General features: G+C 35.6%; 1 protein-coding gene across 1 annotated transcript in view; it reads right to left on the minus strand.

Annotated features, from left to right (window-relative positions):
- Nucleotides 1–7,969: 7,969 nt before the first annotated feature.
- Nucleotides 7,970–18,775, minus strand: part of ERBB4 (erb-b2 receptor tyrosine kinase 4) — a 1,133,324-nt gene continuing 1,122,518 nt past the window's right edge. Inside the window, exons 26-28 of the mRNA XM_047773400.1 lie at nucleotides 12,225–12,272; nucleotides 10,929–11,226; nucleotides 7,970–8,765 (exon numbers count right to left, since the gene is read on the minus strand). Coding sequence (XP_047629356.1) covers nucleotides 8,320–8,765; nucleotides 10,929–11,226; nucleotides 12,225–12,272 — 792 coding nt within the window. The 3' untranslated portion in view covers nucleotides 7,970–8,319. The remainder of the gene's footprint in view (nucleotides 8,766–10,928; nucleotides 11,227–12,224; nucleotides 12,273–18,775) is intronic.

Genomic DNA, 18,775 nt, shown 5'->3' on the forward strand with positions numbered 1-18,775 from the left:
CCCAAGTCACGAGTCTGTTGGTTGACAATTTATGGTCCTAGTCCCTCTCCCTCACTTCAAACATTGTATTAATATTTGATATTCTTTATAAAAAAAGACCTGCCAGAACTGTTTTTATAAATGAGAAAGAAAAAACTCATAAAAGTATTAATGCTGTTTTGATACAATCTACCAAATATTTCATTTTTAAAAAATTCCCAAAGCAGCAAACCACCAATTAATTAAGCATAGTTTGCACAGATGAGTAAGTCTGTACACATCAGTAGGCTTTGTGCTAGATGGCAAAAACATATGAAATGTATTACATTCTGATCAACCAAAGAGTTCTGAGGAATAATTAAGATTCATAAATATGGACCAAAATAAGCTTATTTTCACATTTTCATATTATTAAATGTGGAACAAATCTTCTCTTTCCCCAATTGGTTTTTCCTATAACAAATTTCTGACATCAAAGAGAATACATGTTTCATATTTTATTGAATTTCATTTATATTAAATTAAAAATATATTTCTGACAGATTCATGTAACAAAAAGGCAGAACAGTTTTCAAATTGTTCAGCTGGGATGATCAGTACAGAATGAGGCAAAGCAAGTCGCGTTCTATAATTGCCTTATACAGGTACAATTCTTTCCCAAGAGCCAAGAAAGGATCCTTGAGAACTAACAGAAAAGCCTAATTACAGAAATTTAAAATACTGTTTGTCCCTCATTCTCAAATAGCGACAGAAATCAGGGGAAGAGAAGGAGGATGGGGTAAAGGTTTGGAGGAGAAGAAAGAATAAGGGAAATTATACTAAAAATATACCTAACATTAAAAAAGTTAGTATGTGTTAAGTGCATCATCCTTCATAGATAAAATAGAAAAAAAAATCAAAATAACATTACACCACACAATTGGCATATCCTATTGTGTAAGCGAGTGCAGAGGTTGAACACGTCACCATTGTGCTGAACACAGGATCACAATTAATGTCAAAATGATAACTTCCAATCAAAAAGAAACAATCACAAGCCAATTACTTATATACAAATCAACCCTAAAGACAATTATGTTCCAAATAAAGAGGTCCACAGAAGAAAATCAAAGCAACATTATCCCTATTTACAAATGCAACTAACCATGTCTTTAACAAGCTATAAAAATACTATTCACATTTTCAAACATACAGTAGTATTTTTTGTTTGTTTATTTCAAAAAGGCAGCTAACTTTGAACACTGGGATTTAAATGAAACATCAATGGCTTACCAGCTAGGTATTTTTGCACCCCTGTCCTTTGAAGATACTTCAGAAGAGAGAGGGCTTGTTTTCTGTTTACAAGTTAAGAACATAAGGAAATGAATACAAGTGTATATAATACCTTAAGTCTCTGCCTTTTTGGTAAAGTGTCTCCCTTTATCACCTAAACTGATCTTAGTCAACTACTTTGATGCATGTATGAGATGAGTGTTTGAGAGAAGATTTAACATGACTTTTTTGTGCTATGAATTGTCTTGCAGATTGATTTCATTTTCATTTACTCTTGTTATAATAGTGCTCGAGAAAGAGATGAACAACTAGTCACGCTGTGTGAACATGCAGTTTAGACCTGCAGCAATGCAAGTACCTGGTGGTCAAGACAGAAGATATAGACACACCAGCCAGTGAGGTGTGCATTCAAAGTTAGCTGCCCTCGCACAGCTGCTCAGTTTAATAATCGACCCATTTAACAGCAGTACCAATTTATGCTACATATTCCAATGTACCTTACTTTAAAATAACAGCTTACATATCTACACTTGGAAAATAACTTTCGTTGTTGACTACTGGAATAATCCCAAAGGATTCTTGGAGTGCTATGGTGTAGCCCCCTCACTACCCCCTCCCAGCCCCTGAGAGATCCAGAAATATACAAGAAATTGACTCTCACATTAGGAAAATAGTACAACCCCCCACTAACTGAAAAATCTAGAAATTATACTCAAGAACCAGGTTATGTCGATGCTTAGGAAGTATGGTTTGCTTTCCTTCAACACAGCTACAGGCCTGGGGGAGACATCTACACATCAGGGATAAAAGTAGTAGTAAAGGCAAAGTGGTTTGGACAAGTTAGACTATTGTCTACAGGTATGAAACTTTGTTTTCTTGTATTTGTATATTTGTACAAATATAAGCATTTCTTGTGATACAGACAAAACTCATTAGAACATTGAAATAAAAATGTTCTTAAAGAGCAAAAGTAGAGGAAAAAATGGCACTCTGTTAGACAAGGTGGGTTTTCAATTTCAATGAAACTGCCTTCATTATATACTTGTCAGGTGAATGAATGATCCAGTAAAGAATTACAGGTGGTTCTCAAAGCTGAATAGCCTTTACCTTTATGATAATAAGACTCTTCATTTATTTAAAAAAAATACAGCAGCTCTAAAATAATTGCAATCAGGATTAAAATAAGATAAATAAAGTAAATAAGTTTATTTGTTGGCAAAAAACACTCATTAGTGTAAAGTTTTTATGGGAAGATTAAATCTGAATACTACCAAGGGTATGTGCACAAACGTGAGCTTCAAGATTCATCACAGGGCTGACTCAACTCAAATTCCTATAGAGAAGGACACAGTAAGAGAAGCTATCTTCAAGGAAAAGCATAATTTTAATATCATAAAGTGTTCTCTGTGCAGTCATTTATTTGAGAAATAATTTAAAGCATGTCCAAATTGCTAGTATTTTTTATGGAAATGTCAGACATTTGAGGGCAGAGGCTAACTCAGTATTTCACAAAGCAGCGTGTGGGACCTCAGAGATCCACTATGGCTTAAGACAGCAAGCATCATGAGTGCCCTTTGAAAGAGGGTGACAGAAAGTGAGGCGAATGGAGTAGCTGTGCCAATGGAAAAAGAAATAAGGGCAGTATTTTCCTGTAAGGTCCAGTGGGAAATGAATTTTTTTCTGGCTCCTAACAAGATAACTTACTTACAAAGCCAACTACCAAGGAGTATTTTCTAGATGAAGCATATGAATATTTCCTTGAATGGTGGCTTAAGAGTCTTTTCAGCTAATGACCAAGAAAAAATTCTCTGCCTAAAATATCACCTGGCTGAAAGAGGTGAGGCAGGGGACACATCCCGCATTTTTGCACCTCTATAAAACCAGTGGGACTTGGACAGGATGTCTGAAATTTCTATTTTATAAAGAACTTTTTTTTTTAAAATGAAGAAAACAGAACAGCCCATGGTGTTAAAAGCCATTTGTCCATACAGACTCAGGGACTCCTGACCCAACACAGTGCCCAAGACAGCTTTCTGTTTGCAACTGTGGAAAGAACTGCTCTTGCAAAGGTTTTCTGGGATTAGAAAAAATTCTATTCCACCCAGAAGTATAGAAGCTGACCCCTTGGTAATATCAGTAATACCAAGGTCTCCAATGACACTGTTATTTTAAAATGATGTCCAGTCTATCTCTGTATAATGTTATTCGTTCTTAAGCAAATGGCGGTCAGGAGATATGAGTCTGTCTGAGGTGTCTGCGTGGGTATCAGGTGGCCCTGCGAAGACCATATAGACAAAGAGAGGCCCAGCAGAATTTTCTGCCATAGTATACACAGTAGATTTTGTTTTCCGGCTTTTCAACAACTAGAAGCTTACGCACCTGGATTTCTCATTTGCCTTATTAAAAATAATCTGGTTAATAACTAGAGTCCAAAATAATGGAAATACAGCAGTCTGAAATGCTTGCCTTAGCATTTATTTCTCAGAATATTGTTAATTCCTTGTGTTCTTTTTGGAGATGGGAGTATTGTGGAAAAAAGAAAGGATCTGTCACAAATCAAATGCATTTTGTTTGTTTACTAAGTGGCACCACTCATTTTTATCTCTGCATAAGGTAATAGAGCATTTACACTTCCTACACTTCATTTTGAAAACCTCTTAGTTATAAGCCATTTGTAACATATTTGTCTGTTAAAACTCTACAAGGTGGTGTTTGCAAATCAAATTTAAAGGATGTTTCTTTACACTTAGTATATTTTTAAAATGGTAAAGGAATAAGAGAATGAGAAAAAAACTCATTGTAATGATTTAAAGCAAGTTTTCATAAGTGGAACCAACACTTTATATGCCTACTTTCAGCTAAACCTAACAAATAACAATTTTAAATGGCAAACTTATTTTTTGCTATGCAAAATCCATCCTACATTTTCATATCCTGCATTTTATTTTGCTACATTACATTTTGTGGTTACTTTTCTAGTTTGATTTATTTAATAGTATTAAAATCATTTAACATCTGATAACCTAACTAAATCTACATCTTACAGCATTATCATGGTTCTGCCCAGTTATATACATGCTTTCATGGTCACCTTTTCTATTACCTTATGAACTACATATACTAGTTAAATAATCAACAATTATAGATGGATAAATAATTCAAGTTTTGAAATAAAGGTTAGATAGCTCTAGAAAAAACATGTATTTACATCCTTCCCTGTCAGAATGACACATTTTCTTTTTCTTTTCTTTTTGACACTTCAAAAATTGATCACCATTCCAACTTCGTCTAGGAGCAGAATCTCACAATCCTTCTATGGGTTTGTTCTAGGCATTGGTAATATGCATGATCTTCATGCCAAGTCCTGATTTTACAAGGTATTAATACACACGTTATAACACTGAGAACACTATTTCTCCACTCCAGCTATAGGTATTCAGTCATTCTTCCTGATCTTCTAAGAAAAAACAAAAAAACAACCTCATATTTTTAGTTTATACATATTAATCTAATTTGAGTTTTGCTTTGTTTTTTAATTCCATTTCAACTGTAGTACCCAAGAAAGAACTCTCATCCTAACACTAATTTCAAAAACCAGTTGCTTCTCAATAGTTCAAGAACCTCTTTGTGGTGCAGGATACTTTGTGGTTCTGAGTCTACCTTGGTGTAGAGGACATCATTTCTCACCTAAGAACCACTGCTCTGAACCATCATTTAGTTATGTAGCTGTTCTCAACTGGAAATAAGATTTCCCAAGATAGGTATAACATATAAGATTTGGTGATTTAAAAAAATACAGTCTGTGTAACTGTACTATTAATTTTCCACAGATTTACTTAAGTGGTTCTGCACATTTGCATTGACACAACTAGCCTGCAACAATCTGATATCCTGATGCACTTGGTAAGCTTTAATTGGCATTATAAAATTTCGCTCTACTGAGTCGAATAAGTTATTCTTTGGAAAAAAGAATTTTTTCCCCCTTATACACTTCAAAAAGCATGCTGATCACTCTGAAATATGTTTTCCTAGGGGACTAAAAATAAAACAAAAGAAAAACCCTAAAACAACTGAAATCAAGCATGTGCTAGAAAAATCATTCAAAAGGAACAGCAGAGTTGTTATGGAGCATTTTGGGTAACTTTGAATTATACTTGCATCTATTTCGAGTTATTAGTACCTGATGAGTAGGGGTCTTAGGTTCCTAGAATGAAGGAGACACTACCTTCACTGAATACATTTCTCTCACCCTAACAGTAAAATAATTCCTTCTTTCCTTCTCTAATGCAAGTGATCCTGCTTTTCATATTCCAGTAGAAAACAGAGGAATATTGCAAATCAGAAGAAAAAGTCAAGTTCTAGTCTCCAACAAGGGTGCTCTCAGGAATTGGTATGGATTTATCTAGAAAGAGAAGCTTATGTTCAAATTTTCAAAAGTACTGATGTGAGGACCTTTTTTCCTGGAGGCTCCTCTGATTGGGTGGAAGAGTGCTGAGCTGTGAGGCTGTGGCCCCTGAACTCTGTCTTTGAACCCTGGAAAGCTTATGTCTAAACTTCACTGGATGAGATCTCACAGACTCCTCCCTGGCTCGACCTCATTCTTTCAGTTTCCCTTACTTTTATAATTTAGGAAAAAACCAACCCCAAAGTCTCCAGTGTTCTGGAGGCATTCTTTGTTGATCTGATGGTCAAGTTAGAAACCAAATAGGGCAATTAGCCAGTAATACAATATCCTTCTACACCAGTTTGTGTTTGGATGTTAACATTGAAACTATCCTATTTTTACTTCAACGACTTGTAGGATGTTCTACTACTGTCCTAGATGAGTTCCCAGGAGATCTTTTAACAGATGACTGCTCATAAAATAGTCCATGCAACCATATTCCTTGAATTATAAAACAAAAAATTAAATGTCATTCCAAATAAATCAGATTTTAAAAGTTTAAAGTTAGGGCTAATATTGCATTTATCTGGATGTTTCCCACATAACAGTGCTTTTAGTAGACACAAAACAAATATGAGTTGAAAAATTACGGGAGCCAAAAGGATTGATAGATTTACTTTTCCAAAATAGGCAGAAATCTAGATTTATTTATTTTTCTAAACTCTTCTCTTTACCAATGAATATTTTTAGTTTAATTGCTTTCACTTAGGTGATGTACTCAAAGTGGATTCCAAATACTTTAACATTAGAAAGAGAAAAAATTCAAAATGAATTGGGTAAGATTTTCCTAGAAAAGTGAGACTTCTATCCAATTTTTCTAAATATGGACCTGAGGCCCCTTTTTCCTGAAAACTTATTTCTACCATTTGTTCCCAATGATCATCTTAACTCAGTAAGTATTCTTCAAAATGATACACAATAAAGATGGCTCTAGAACTAGGATGCTGTGTTTGAAGAAAGAGTTATTATATAAAGTATCAAAAGGTTAGTATGTTGGATATTAAAATAATTACATGAGAAGTTTTTTCACATTTATTTACAACTTTTGACCCAAGGACCTATCTATAAGCAGGGGATGTTTGTGTATTTCTTTTTATTACACCAACTTATGTGCAAAGAGTTACCTTCCACTTAATATAGAGTCTCACACTAGAAATTTCATGGAATTCAAACTGATCCTCACTTGCATTCCTTCAAATGGAGTATACAAACTGGACAACTGTCTTTGTGTAGGAAATGTGGTATCACATGTTTATTATGTGCTGACACTATCACCATAATCCCTGAATACTACACCAAAGTCCTAATTTGCTTGGTTTGACATTTCCACAGTCTTTCATCTCAGCTCTTTTTTTTTAAAAAAAGTACTTAAATGAGTTATTTTGCTGGTTGCTTCCATATTGCTTCATTCAAATTCCAAAATGGAGTTCAGAAAGAGAACAAATAAAGTTATAGCTTAAGTGCAAACTACATTTCTGAGTATCTGCCAAGTAGACATACCCAATCCAGTGTGTTTCTTCCAGTTCAATGGATTCTCCATTGGACCACCCCTGAAAGTATCAGTAGTTTTCATGAACCACGCAGAACTGTCTCTTAGTTTCCCTTCTTTACATTACCAACTGCCTATCAAGTACTCTCATTTAGAGGAGAAGGAAATAAAGAACATAAAGGTAGAAGGGGATATGTATTCAACAGTGTAAAACAGAAAAATTAGATTTGATATTATCTTGGCCTCCCCTTCTAATGTTAAAGACTGTATATTTAAAATAGTGGCCATTTTACCATATTAAAATATTTCTTTTTACAATTCTATCAATTTATAGCAACATATGAGAAATTTTGATGTAAAAACATGTGCAATTAAAAATTAAAGCACAAAACAGGGAAGAAAAGTATATCAAAGCAGATCAAAGCAAAATAAAATTAAAAAACAAAAAAGTGCTCCAAACATAATTACTAGTTATAACTTGGATGAAGATTCAAAAATTATGAATGCTGAGTTCACAGTTCTTGCTTGTCAGGATAGAAACTGTCAGAGAAAGAGACTGGATTTTTCAATCTTAGTTACTATCATATGTTATAGAGAAGGTTATCCTTTTTTGTTCTAATGGAAATTTTAGGTTATCTTTTTCTTTCAGTGGGGATTTTACTAGGTTTTCCAGGGATTCTGAAAATGTACACATCAGTTCCTGCAGATAGGAACAGATAGCATGGGTCCTTTAAGCATCTTGATTAAAAGAGAGAAGGAAAGAGAATGAAAGGAAGGAAGGAAGAAGGAAAGAAGGAAGGAAGGACAAGAAAAAAACAGAAAAAAAGTTGAGAACTAACTTGACAGCAGGCAGTATTGCCTTAGATTTTCCGGTCCTTCCCTAGCTGTTCCAGTATCCTGACCAACCCATGCAGAGAAATAAAGAAACAGTGTGGTTCCTCCTGTCTTTCTCTTTCAGTCCTTCCTTCTAGTGTTCAAGTTAGAAAAGCACGTAACTATCATTGTATCTCCACAACTTCCGCTGGGAAGCATCAAAACTACTGGCCTTGGGAGTAGAAGGAAGACCACAAGAGAAAGATAGGCGGCAGGGAAATTGGAGCAGGCGTGTCTCTCCACTTAGAAACCACTGCAGAGCTTACACCACAGTATTCCGGTGTCTGTAGGGTGGGGGAGGCAGCACAGTGCCTGGCTTCAGTGAGAACTCAGAGAGGTATTCAGGATTCTCTGCCACAATAGGCCGGATCCGTCCATTTTGTTTATAAAAATATTTTGTGCTGTACTCCTGCAGGTAGTCTGGGTGCTGAAGGGTGCTCCGAGGTGGCAGACTGTGGTTCCAGTAGTCAGGGTTGTCGAATGCTTTCTTGGCCTTCTCTGGCACAGACAGTACATTGTTCTTCAGGTACTCAGCATTCCCCAAGGCATTGGCAAAGGTGTTGAGGTACAGTGGCTCATTCACATATTCATCTTCTGCCTTGGGTGGACCACTGGAAGCACTGTGGTATTCGGGATTATCCAAAGCTTGGAGGTCTCCATTTTTCCTCCGAGAAACAAAAGGGTTCTCCTCCACAGGGTTCAGGTATTCTGATGGAATAAAGAAATAGCAGTTAACATCCACTTTCTGGAAAATGTTAATCAGACCATGGTTATATGGAATGGTTGGCTTCTTTTTCCCGAACAATGAAGCCACAGATTTCATTAATTTTTGCAACAACTATTTGGTCGAATACTACTGCCATATGAAAAAGGAGTAAATGGGCAAAAAATGTTAATGACAAAACAAGGCACCAACAAGGCCAGGGTCGGAGTTCCTATCCCCTAGATTGTTCTTTCTAATTGCATTTGTCTCTCCTACATATGGGACCAGCTGTTTAAATGCTTCTATGTTTTAAAAGTCAGTAGATTATGTTGAAAGATAAGACAACCTATCAGTGTTAAATAGCCTTTAAATGTGGAGAAATGAGAATTTTTAAAAGAATATTGGAAAGTCAAAATGTCTACAGCTTAACCCCATGACAAGATAAATGGAAAAAAGTGGAAAAACTGTGTATTTTAGTCTATAGAATTTTCTGAGAATGTCTGTATAGGTAACAAGAATTTGATTACGGATGTCCCCTAAGAAAGCTTTAACTCAGGAAAGAAAACATCAAGGAAAAGAATCAGTGACATATAGATATCCTACATGCCTCTAAATTGACTTGCTTGACAGAACATATACTTAAAAATAAAATATGATTATAACATTTATTTCCAATGGCTAATTATAATCATAATACAGCAAACTATTAGTTTGAATCATATGAAATCGCTATTTTGTAGGCTGAAACCAGTCGTATAACAGCTGTTTTGTATGACTTAATCTAATAAATTTATCTAGAATGGGTTTTGGCCTAGAATTTTTTAAAATGTTGCTAATTAATATAACTTACCAAGTTTATTTCTATCCCTATGTTTATAGCATAGATTTTACACAGACATATACACACCTATATATGTGTAGAATAGGTAGACCCTACACTACATAGTAGGCCCTCTTTCTGTGCTCTTTTAAAATTTATGCACAAAAATGACACTTTCTCTATTCCCATTTTGGTGTTGGGGCAAGAAGAAGGCAGGCACAATTATTTGTTGAGATGTTACCATTGCAAAGCAAACTTTTATCCCCTATGCATAGCCTGACATGCAGAGAGAAAAATCTCATCAACCCAGGGTTATTTTTCCTTGGATATAGACCTACTGCATATACTTAGGTACTTAGAATAATGTGCAAGTTAAAGGACAGTAATGAATATCCCACCATCATATACATGTATTATAGTTTGATAATTTACAAGTCACTATCATTTCATCCTCACAACAATCTTGTGAAAAAGGAAGTGCAAGCTGTATACTTCCAGATCTATAGACAGAAAGTTGTGATCAAATGATGTATAAAGCATATAATTATACATATATGTATATGCAGGGTCAAAAATTTAATTTTTGAAAAATGTATTATGCAAAGAAGTCAAAATTTCCTATACTAAGTTACGTTATTTAAATGACACCATTTTAATACATCAATCAAATCTTTTATTGGTGCCATCAAAAGCTTTGGACACTTTTCCCAACAATACTGGTCTTTATGATCTACACAATAAGTCCAGTGGAGCAAGGATTTTGAAATCTTGTGATATACTACCTCATTCAAGCACTCAAATAGAGATGTGATTAGATCAGTGCTTCCCAAGCCTGATTGTGCATAAAAAAGTCACCTGGAGATATTGTTAAAATGCAGATTCCTATTTAGATGGAGCCTGAGATTCTGTGTTCAAAAAAGTCCCTAGATGATGTGGATGCTGCTGATTCAGACCTCATGCTAGAAATGGCAGTGCCTAGGCCTCTTGTGGGTCATGGATGTTGCACAGTCCAGTGGTTTGGCAATTTCCCTACCTTACTTTGCTTTTTTTGAGCCACACTTGCAGCACATGGAAGTTCTCAAGCTAGGGGTCTAAAAGAAGCTACAGCTGCTGGCCTACTCCATAGTCACAGCAATGCAGGATCCAAGCTGCGTCTGCAACCTAAACCACAGTTCATGGCAACACTGGATCCCCAACCCACTGAGTAAGGCCATGGATCCAACCCACATCCTCATGGATACTAGTCAAATTCATTTCCCCTGTGCCACAATGCGAACTCCATATACATTGTTTATTTTGATGGAAGTGAACGAAGAATGGTCATCATTTCTGAACATTCTGCTGGTACCTTGTTTGGGTTTGTCTCGCATAGGGGTCATGTAACCTTCTTCGTCCAGCTCTCCTCGTGGGCTCCGTTCTGGGACAAACACTGTGGGGTCGGCGCTGTACCTCTGGGTACTGCTGTCTTCTTGGACATGGGGTGTCACTGGCTTGCGTAAGGTGCCGTTACAGCAGGAGTCATCAAAAATCTCAGCTGTAGCCCCCTGAGCAACTGGGGCTTCTGGGATGGTGCTGGTTGTGGCTCTGTAGGGCACAGGCATGCCTTGTTCTGCAGCAAAACCCCCATCTCGGTACACAAACTGGTTCTGTCAATAGGAGAGACATATTTGAACCAGAGTTATTGTTAGGAATAGCTTTAAAAATATATACTAATAACTAAAAAAAAATGGAAGCTTGTCTTTCAGAGAAAAGTCCGAGTTTCTTGAGGTTTTTCCCTTAATAGTTAATGAGTCTGAGTTATAGGCTAGAACCACCTAAAATTCAAATTTTTCTTATAAAGCAAGTCAATTGTAGGACAACAATGTGGAAATATATAATTTTACTAACCACTTAACACATGATCTAATAAAAATATTTCATATTCCTTTCCCACAATTTTTTTTTTTTTTTTTGGCTGCCCCACAGAACATGGAGTTCCTGGGGCCAGGGATCAGATCCGAGTTGCAGATGTGACCTAAGCCACATTTGTGGCAGTGCTGGATTGTGAACCCACCGTGCTGGGCTTGGGATCAAACCTGCGTTCTAGTGCTCCCAAGACACCGCCAATCCCATTATGCCACAGCAGGAATGCCACTACTGCTTATTTTTAACGTAAATATTCAAAGTGAATTTTTTAAGACAAATGGCAATGTCATTAACTGTCACAACTGCCATTAAGAACAGAAGATCAGTGATGCAATTTGAATGGTAACAGTTCCTCACTGACTTCTATTCTGTGGTTACTATGACTTTGAATTTCTCATACATAACCAGAGGATCATTACTGAGATTCCAACTTTTCAGCACCAGACTTATAATCATGGAAATAAAGATAACCTTCTCACCTAGAAACATAACAACATATGAGCCCAGGTAAAGTCTTCAGATACAAAGAAAAATCTACTGTTGATGCATGATTTCTCGACTATGGATTATCTGCTGAGATAAAACATATCTACATAGGCAGCTGCACAATCTATAGAAAATTTTCAACTCACTGTTGGCAAAGGCAAAATGAGGAAATTATGGTGAGACAAGAGAGAGAAAATATGATAAGCAAAGACCAAAAATCCTGAAAGATGAAGGTTGATTGTGAAGTACTTACTCCTGACATGGGGGTGTAGGCAGGAGGAGGGCTGTGTCCAATTTCACTCTAATAGGAAAGAAAAATGGGATGATGGATATAATAGGAGGTAACATGAATGGAAAAAAAAAGAAAAGAAAAGAAAAAGAAAAGCCACATGAGTTGTATGAACCAAAGGGGAAAACATGCACAACAGTGACGTTTGCTAAACAGTAAAATTTTATGCACGCTGACTACAAGCAAGATTATATATTTGAAGATATTAAATATTTTATTGAACCCCTGTAAAGGAAAATTATATAGAAAAAGTAAAATTTTTAATGAATTAAAAATTAAATTGACAATAAATATTCCTCTGATTAACCCTGGAAGAAAAGCAAAAACAGGAAATAATTAACTGTAGTTGTAATTGAGGAAAGGTTTCTTTTGTTACAAATGAGATAACAGGAATGCCCATATACCACAGCATTAACATTTACTCATTAAGAAGCAACTTATCTGAAAGGAGAGAAGTGGATTTCAATTTGCCTGGAATATTTTTTGCTATAAAGTTACATTTATTTTTCACCATTTTGGCAAAGAGTCAGCTTAGCCTCTTCCTAAAAAAAGATGTTTTCTCATCAATCTTTCTTTTTTTTTCCTTAAAGTCAAGAAACAGCAGAAAATCTTGGAAAATTGATTTCTTTCCTGGAAACGTGCTTTATGCACATTACTTTTATGTATTTAGAATCAGCTGAAATTAGATTTCAATTAAAGAAAGACATATTCTTATGGCTGAAAACTCTAACTTATGCATTAAAGTCAATATGAAAATAAGATAAAATCTTAAGGACAATGCTCCTTATAGGGTAAGAAGAAGAGGATTAGGAATGCAATTTCTGTTTGCTAGCTAAAATATTGTATATATGTATAAAACACATTTCTTCAGAATCTACTGTCTGAATGTGCCAGGCATTTTTCTAGGCACTGGATATAATGAATAATGTAAATAAAAACAGTTGATTTTATGACGCTTAGATTTTCTATATTCTGGCTTCAAGTGACCAGAGATGACTAAAATCAACCTCAAAGACAACATCCTGAAACATTTATGAAACAGAGCTAAATATTATTCTAGGTCAATGTTTTTACAATTTAAAAATTCTAAGAAGAATACAGTCCCAAGGAGATTAACTATTATAATGTAAATTAATAACAACTGGATAATAAAATTTTCCTTAATTAACTTAGTCTGCTGGACTAATCAAAGGACAAGTTCTGAACCCCTACAGTGAGTTTACATTTTAGCTTTGCCCATAACTGAGTCACTTATATAATGGCATAGAAAATATTTATCTCTTTCTTTCTCTAACACAACTAATAACACATTGAACATTATGATGTGTAAAGGTAGACACATTTCATATGCAATGCGTAGAAGGTGGTTTTGTACAATAGACAGATTGTTTTTGGTTTGTTAGAAGCTTTAAGCTCCAGTCCTTATTACAGCTCAGACTTTCATTTTCATCTTTAGCCTTTTTAAATTATTCTTTTTTTTTTTTTTTTTTTGCTTTTTAGGGCTGCACTCACGGCATGTGGAAGTTCCCAGGCTAGGGGTCTAATTGTTGCTGCCAGCCTAAGTCACAGCCGCAGAAATGCCAGATCCGAGCTGCATCTGTGACCTACACCACAGCTCACAGCAATGCTGGATCCTCAACCCACTGAGTGAGGCCAGGGATCGAACCTGAAACCTCATGGTTCCTAGTTGGATTCATTTCTGCTGTGCCATGATGGGAACTCCTTACTTTGTTCTTAATGAAGATAAAGTAAGATATTGTATATAAACGAACTTGATAAGCTTTGCACTATTGCGCAAGTGTTGAGGATACATAAAATATAAATGTTTATATCTGCCAAGTCAAAATTTTAAAGTCAAGCAGTCAAACTGACAAAGCTTCTTTCTCATCAAAGAAGCATTTTTTGAATGCTTACCTGTTTTCCACATCACCTTACGTATAGGTATATTTTTCTCTCTTTTAGAAAGTTTATGAAATCAAATTCATTTGTTTATAAAATCTCGGAAAGAAATTTTCCATATACTCCAGTTATATGTAAAATATGGCAACCACCTGCTTTATCATATTATAAACCTTGGCCTTACCCTATCATCAAACCCGGATTATTTGGTAAGTGTTTAGCAAATATGTATTAAATTTCTACAATGAAAGCACAGAAATTACCGTAAGTGCTGCAGATATCATGATACACTAGGAGATGTATAGCCAGTGGCCTTTTGCAATTTACATTGTACTATCAAACATTACCTGAATAAAATTAGGCTGGAGCAACTTTTTTCAACTCAATGGTTACCTATTAAAAATAAGGTATTCCAAAATATTCCTAATTACCAGCGCTCCTTTGACTTTGACTTTGTAAGAGGTACTCTACTGGGTAATGTTCCATTAGAATCATAGCTGAGGAAATACCATGGACTGTTGCACACTTAGCATTTTCTAAAACTAGAGAGAGGAATGATCAAAGGAATAACTCACAAGTCATCCTTTATCAGGAAATAGTTTATTATCTATATCCATCATCTGGGCTTGACCGCCTTCAATTGCAAAGGCGTTGTATTAAAAATAACTAGACCTCTTGCAGTTAGTCTGTTTCAAGACATGAAGTACGGCCATGCCTTATTAGAATGCATCCACTGTCCTAGCTTTGACAAGTCTTTCTGTCAGCAGCCTGCCAGCTCTGTATCTGGACACACTGCCAGATACCATCACAATAATAGGAGTGTCCTCATGCTCTTCCTAGTTTTCAGCATTAAAATGGAAAAAAATGCTAAGCAAAGTCCCTTTAGCATTCATTGTTTTTAGGGTTACTGGCTGCTTTTTATGTTTCTGTTTCCATTTTTTTCCATTTGCTTTTTTTCTGTCCTCCATGATAAAAAGCACCTCATTCATTTCCCCCTGGAAGGGCAATGCAGCTACAAGAGAACATCTGTGAGGCCAATTAGCTGGGCTGGAAATGTGATATAATTGTTGTTTAAATATATTTAAATTACATGTTAATCACGATGTCATAATTTATAGGCTTTGAAAATAACTTTTTGTACTTGAGAGCCAAGCCAGATTTTACTTGTTTTTGCTGTTTTTAGTTTGTAACAAGCTCTTCTCATTCCCTGTACAAACCTCCCTACCCCCAAATTGCCCACACTTGAAGAGCTGAACTTTTAATATTGGAAAGAATGACAGCTGCAAGTAAATTGGATGAGTAAAAATTAAGATCCCAGCAATCAGAATGAGCTGGAGTGACCTTAAAGTTCTAAGCAGAACAAAGCAGTGATCTCAGTTAAGAGGCTTTTGTTTTTATTATCGCTCCACTTTCTACTGTCCATCAAAGCCCAGCTTTGCAGATCTTCAGGAAGCAGCACCTGGTACAGCTGTCCAATTAACTGGTGAGGGGACTTAGGGTTAGCAGGACAAAGATAGAAAGAGGTGGGCTATGAACTGGCAGGTGATAGAGAATTTGTTCCTGATGGGGAAATATGTAAGGGTGTTGAAAAGAATCAAGTTTAATTTGTTGCCATAATCACAGGGACATTACATGATTAACTTGAATTCAAATGTCAAAGGTTATAGAGAAGGTAAATGTCAGGAAATATATCAAATACAATGTTAAATGCACATTTACATACGTCATGTCCTAAATTTTACTTTTTAGTTGAATAAAGATTTGAACCTTTGTCTAATTACATGTGCTGTATTTCTCATATTTATTGTTTTCATCAAAACATTGTATTATTTTATATTATTTCTGGGAAATTTTAAGCTGTTAACTACACAAACTGTGTCCTGTGATTTTTAAAAAAATATACATCTATCTTTTTGGGAAACAAACAAACAAAAATATATGCTAATGCCTAACATCTATCTAAATTAAGCATGTGCTTAATGAGTGGTTAGTTTTTTTTTTTTAATTTTCATATAGCTGTTACTCAAAATATTAACTATAGGAGTACTGTTTCTAGGGTGAAAAATCACTCTAAATCCTTTAAACTAAAGTAGAACATGTCTCTATAAAATGGTGCTAATCCATTAGCATTTGTTTACTACCTAGACACTTCTACATAGTAACTATTAAGAGTTCTCAATTTTTTATCTTCCTTGGCATCTATCCTTAACAGTCTGATGGCATTTTTACAATTGAGTAATCAGGTAGCAGATAATTTTTTTTCATAATGCATAATTCCTGATGCATGGCTATAACTCGTTTATCTTCTTCACAACTGAGTTCAGTATACCAGCATTTGAGACATCTGGATTTAGAATCTTCATTTTTCTTAGGGCAACCAGAAGAAAACAAACAAAAGGTGTTCGTATTCCCTAAACCAGAAAGAACCGGAAAAGCCTATTGAATCTAGGCAGCTGGCTCACACACACACGTGCCTAAGTGTGCACATACAGGTTACACAAAATGTCTTTTGGAATTCCCACTGTGGCTCAGTAGAAATGAAACTGACTAGCATCCATGAGGCTGAGGCTTGATCACTGGCCTTGCTCAGTGGGTTAAGGATCTGGTGTTGCCATGAGCTGTGGTGGTCGCAGATGTGTCTTGGATCCTGTGTAGCTGTGGCTGTGGTGTAGGCTGGCAGCTACAGCTCTGATTCGACCCCTAGCCTGGGAACCTCCATATGCTGTGGGTGTGGCCCTAAAAAGACAAAAGATAAAAAAAAGCCTTTTGTCTATTTATATATATGTTTATTTATTAATGTGCTCATTTATTTGGTTTGATCATGTGAGATGCTACTTTAAAAAAACTTTGCTTTTACTCTATATATACACAAAATAAAGTCATAATGACATAATAATAACTACAAATATAATGATATAATATTATAATAAATAAGTTCATAATAATGACCCTGAATATGGAAGGACTATTAACTTGAGCTCTCATTCTTTGTTCACTTTTCATTAAGCCTAGAACTTAATTATGAAGTCTACTCTGTTTTGTAAACAAATACATATTACTTCTCTTATATGTGAATGAAAAATATTGCCTGGCACATCAGTAAACAAAGGCTGTCACAGTGACCAGCCACTAAAGCAGCCCCAATGGTCAGCCCTGAGGGAACACTGGATGGAAACAGGATTTCACCATCAAACCATCAGACACTGCCACTCCGCTACCTCCTACCAGGCAACCTGAGGAAACTCAGGCTGAGAAAGATACTGGCCCCAGCTGAGATGCACATCAAAGGAATGATTTCAGTGAGCCCAGACTCTTGCATCTTCTCATACATAGAAAAGAACTAAAATCTTTAGCTTGAAGTATTTGGTTTTCTTTAATTAACAGCAATTTTTGATGTCCTAACTACATGGTCTTTGTTGCAAAACTTATATATCCTGTGTCCCGCTCCCTTGTCTCTTCTGAGCCATTCCTTAGTGTGATTTGAGAGTCATGCCTCCCAGGCTTGAAGTCCTTAGAATGTCCACTGAATAAGGCATAACTCTCAACTTACTAGTTGTACAATTTTTTCAGTAGACATGAAAACTGAGACATAGCAAGGGAAACTAACAAAGTATTGCATACCTACGATATACCACAGACTAGAATATTTTAGGTTTTATTTACTGTTTTAATCTTCCAAGGTAAATATCATTTTTAATAAAAAGATTATGACTCCCATTTTGCAGATGAGGAAACAGAGGATCAGGGAAGATAAACGCACACCCATAGCCACTCATGACTCTCAGAATCTAACATTCTTTTATTACGCCACATGTAGATTCTGACTTTAGCATTTCTATTCTTTTTTATCTCTGCCTTAGCTCTGTCCCTGCATAATGCTTCAATTCTTTTCTCAAATAAGATTTCATGGTTTCCCTTTCTTATGAAAAACTAATTTGCTCTCTGCCTTAGCTCTGTCCCTGCATAATGCTTCAATTCTTTTCTCAAATAAGATTTCATGGTTTCCCTTTCTTATGAAAAACTAATTTGAAGGAGGAATTTGAAAAATTAACTAGTCTTAGGTATAAAATACTGACAATGCTTTACAATGTTGCCTGTCTCATCTTATTTGCATTTTAATTTACTACAAGAACTCAAACAGAAAAGGAACTAAAAGTACAATGTTAAGTGCTATATATATATATATATATATATATATATTCTCTAACAGTACTTTCATGTGTGTGTATAAAACTTATCTTGCCAAGAACAAAAACCAGCCCCGAAGCAGGAGGAGATGGTTTCAAATAATGAGAGAGCACAAAGATTTTTCCATGACAGCAGTCTTGCTTATGGATTTACTGTTCCTAGTCCAGGGCTTTGTCAATAAATTCCTCTTCTTGTTCTACTAAGGGTAAGTAAGTTGTTGTGTCCCCAGGCAGCAATTCCTTTAGCCTTTACAAATATCAGTAGAACAAGAGGATATCTCCTCTTAAAATATTCATGCTTAAATGAGTCAATAAAATGGGAGCTGGAAATTCTTCACTTCATACCTTTCTGCTTTAAGTATTTTCATATTACATGATGAAGTTGAAGAACATTATTAGCACAGTCAAAAAATAAAGCATATAAAGGAG

The sequence above is a fragment of the Phacochoerus africanus genome, chromosome 3 (genome assembly GCF_016906955.1).
Source record: "Phacochoerus africanus isolate WHEZ1 chromosome 3, ROS_Pafr_v1, whole genome shotgun sequence".
NCBI lineage: Eukaryota > Metazoa > Chordata > Mammalia > Artiodactyla > Suidae > Phacochoerus > Phacochoerus africanus.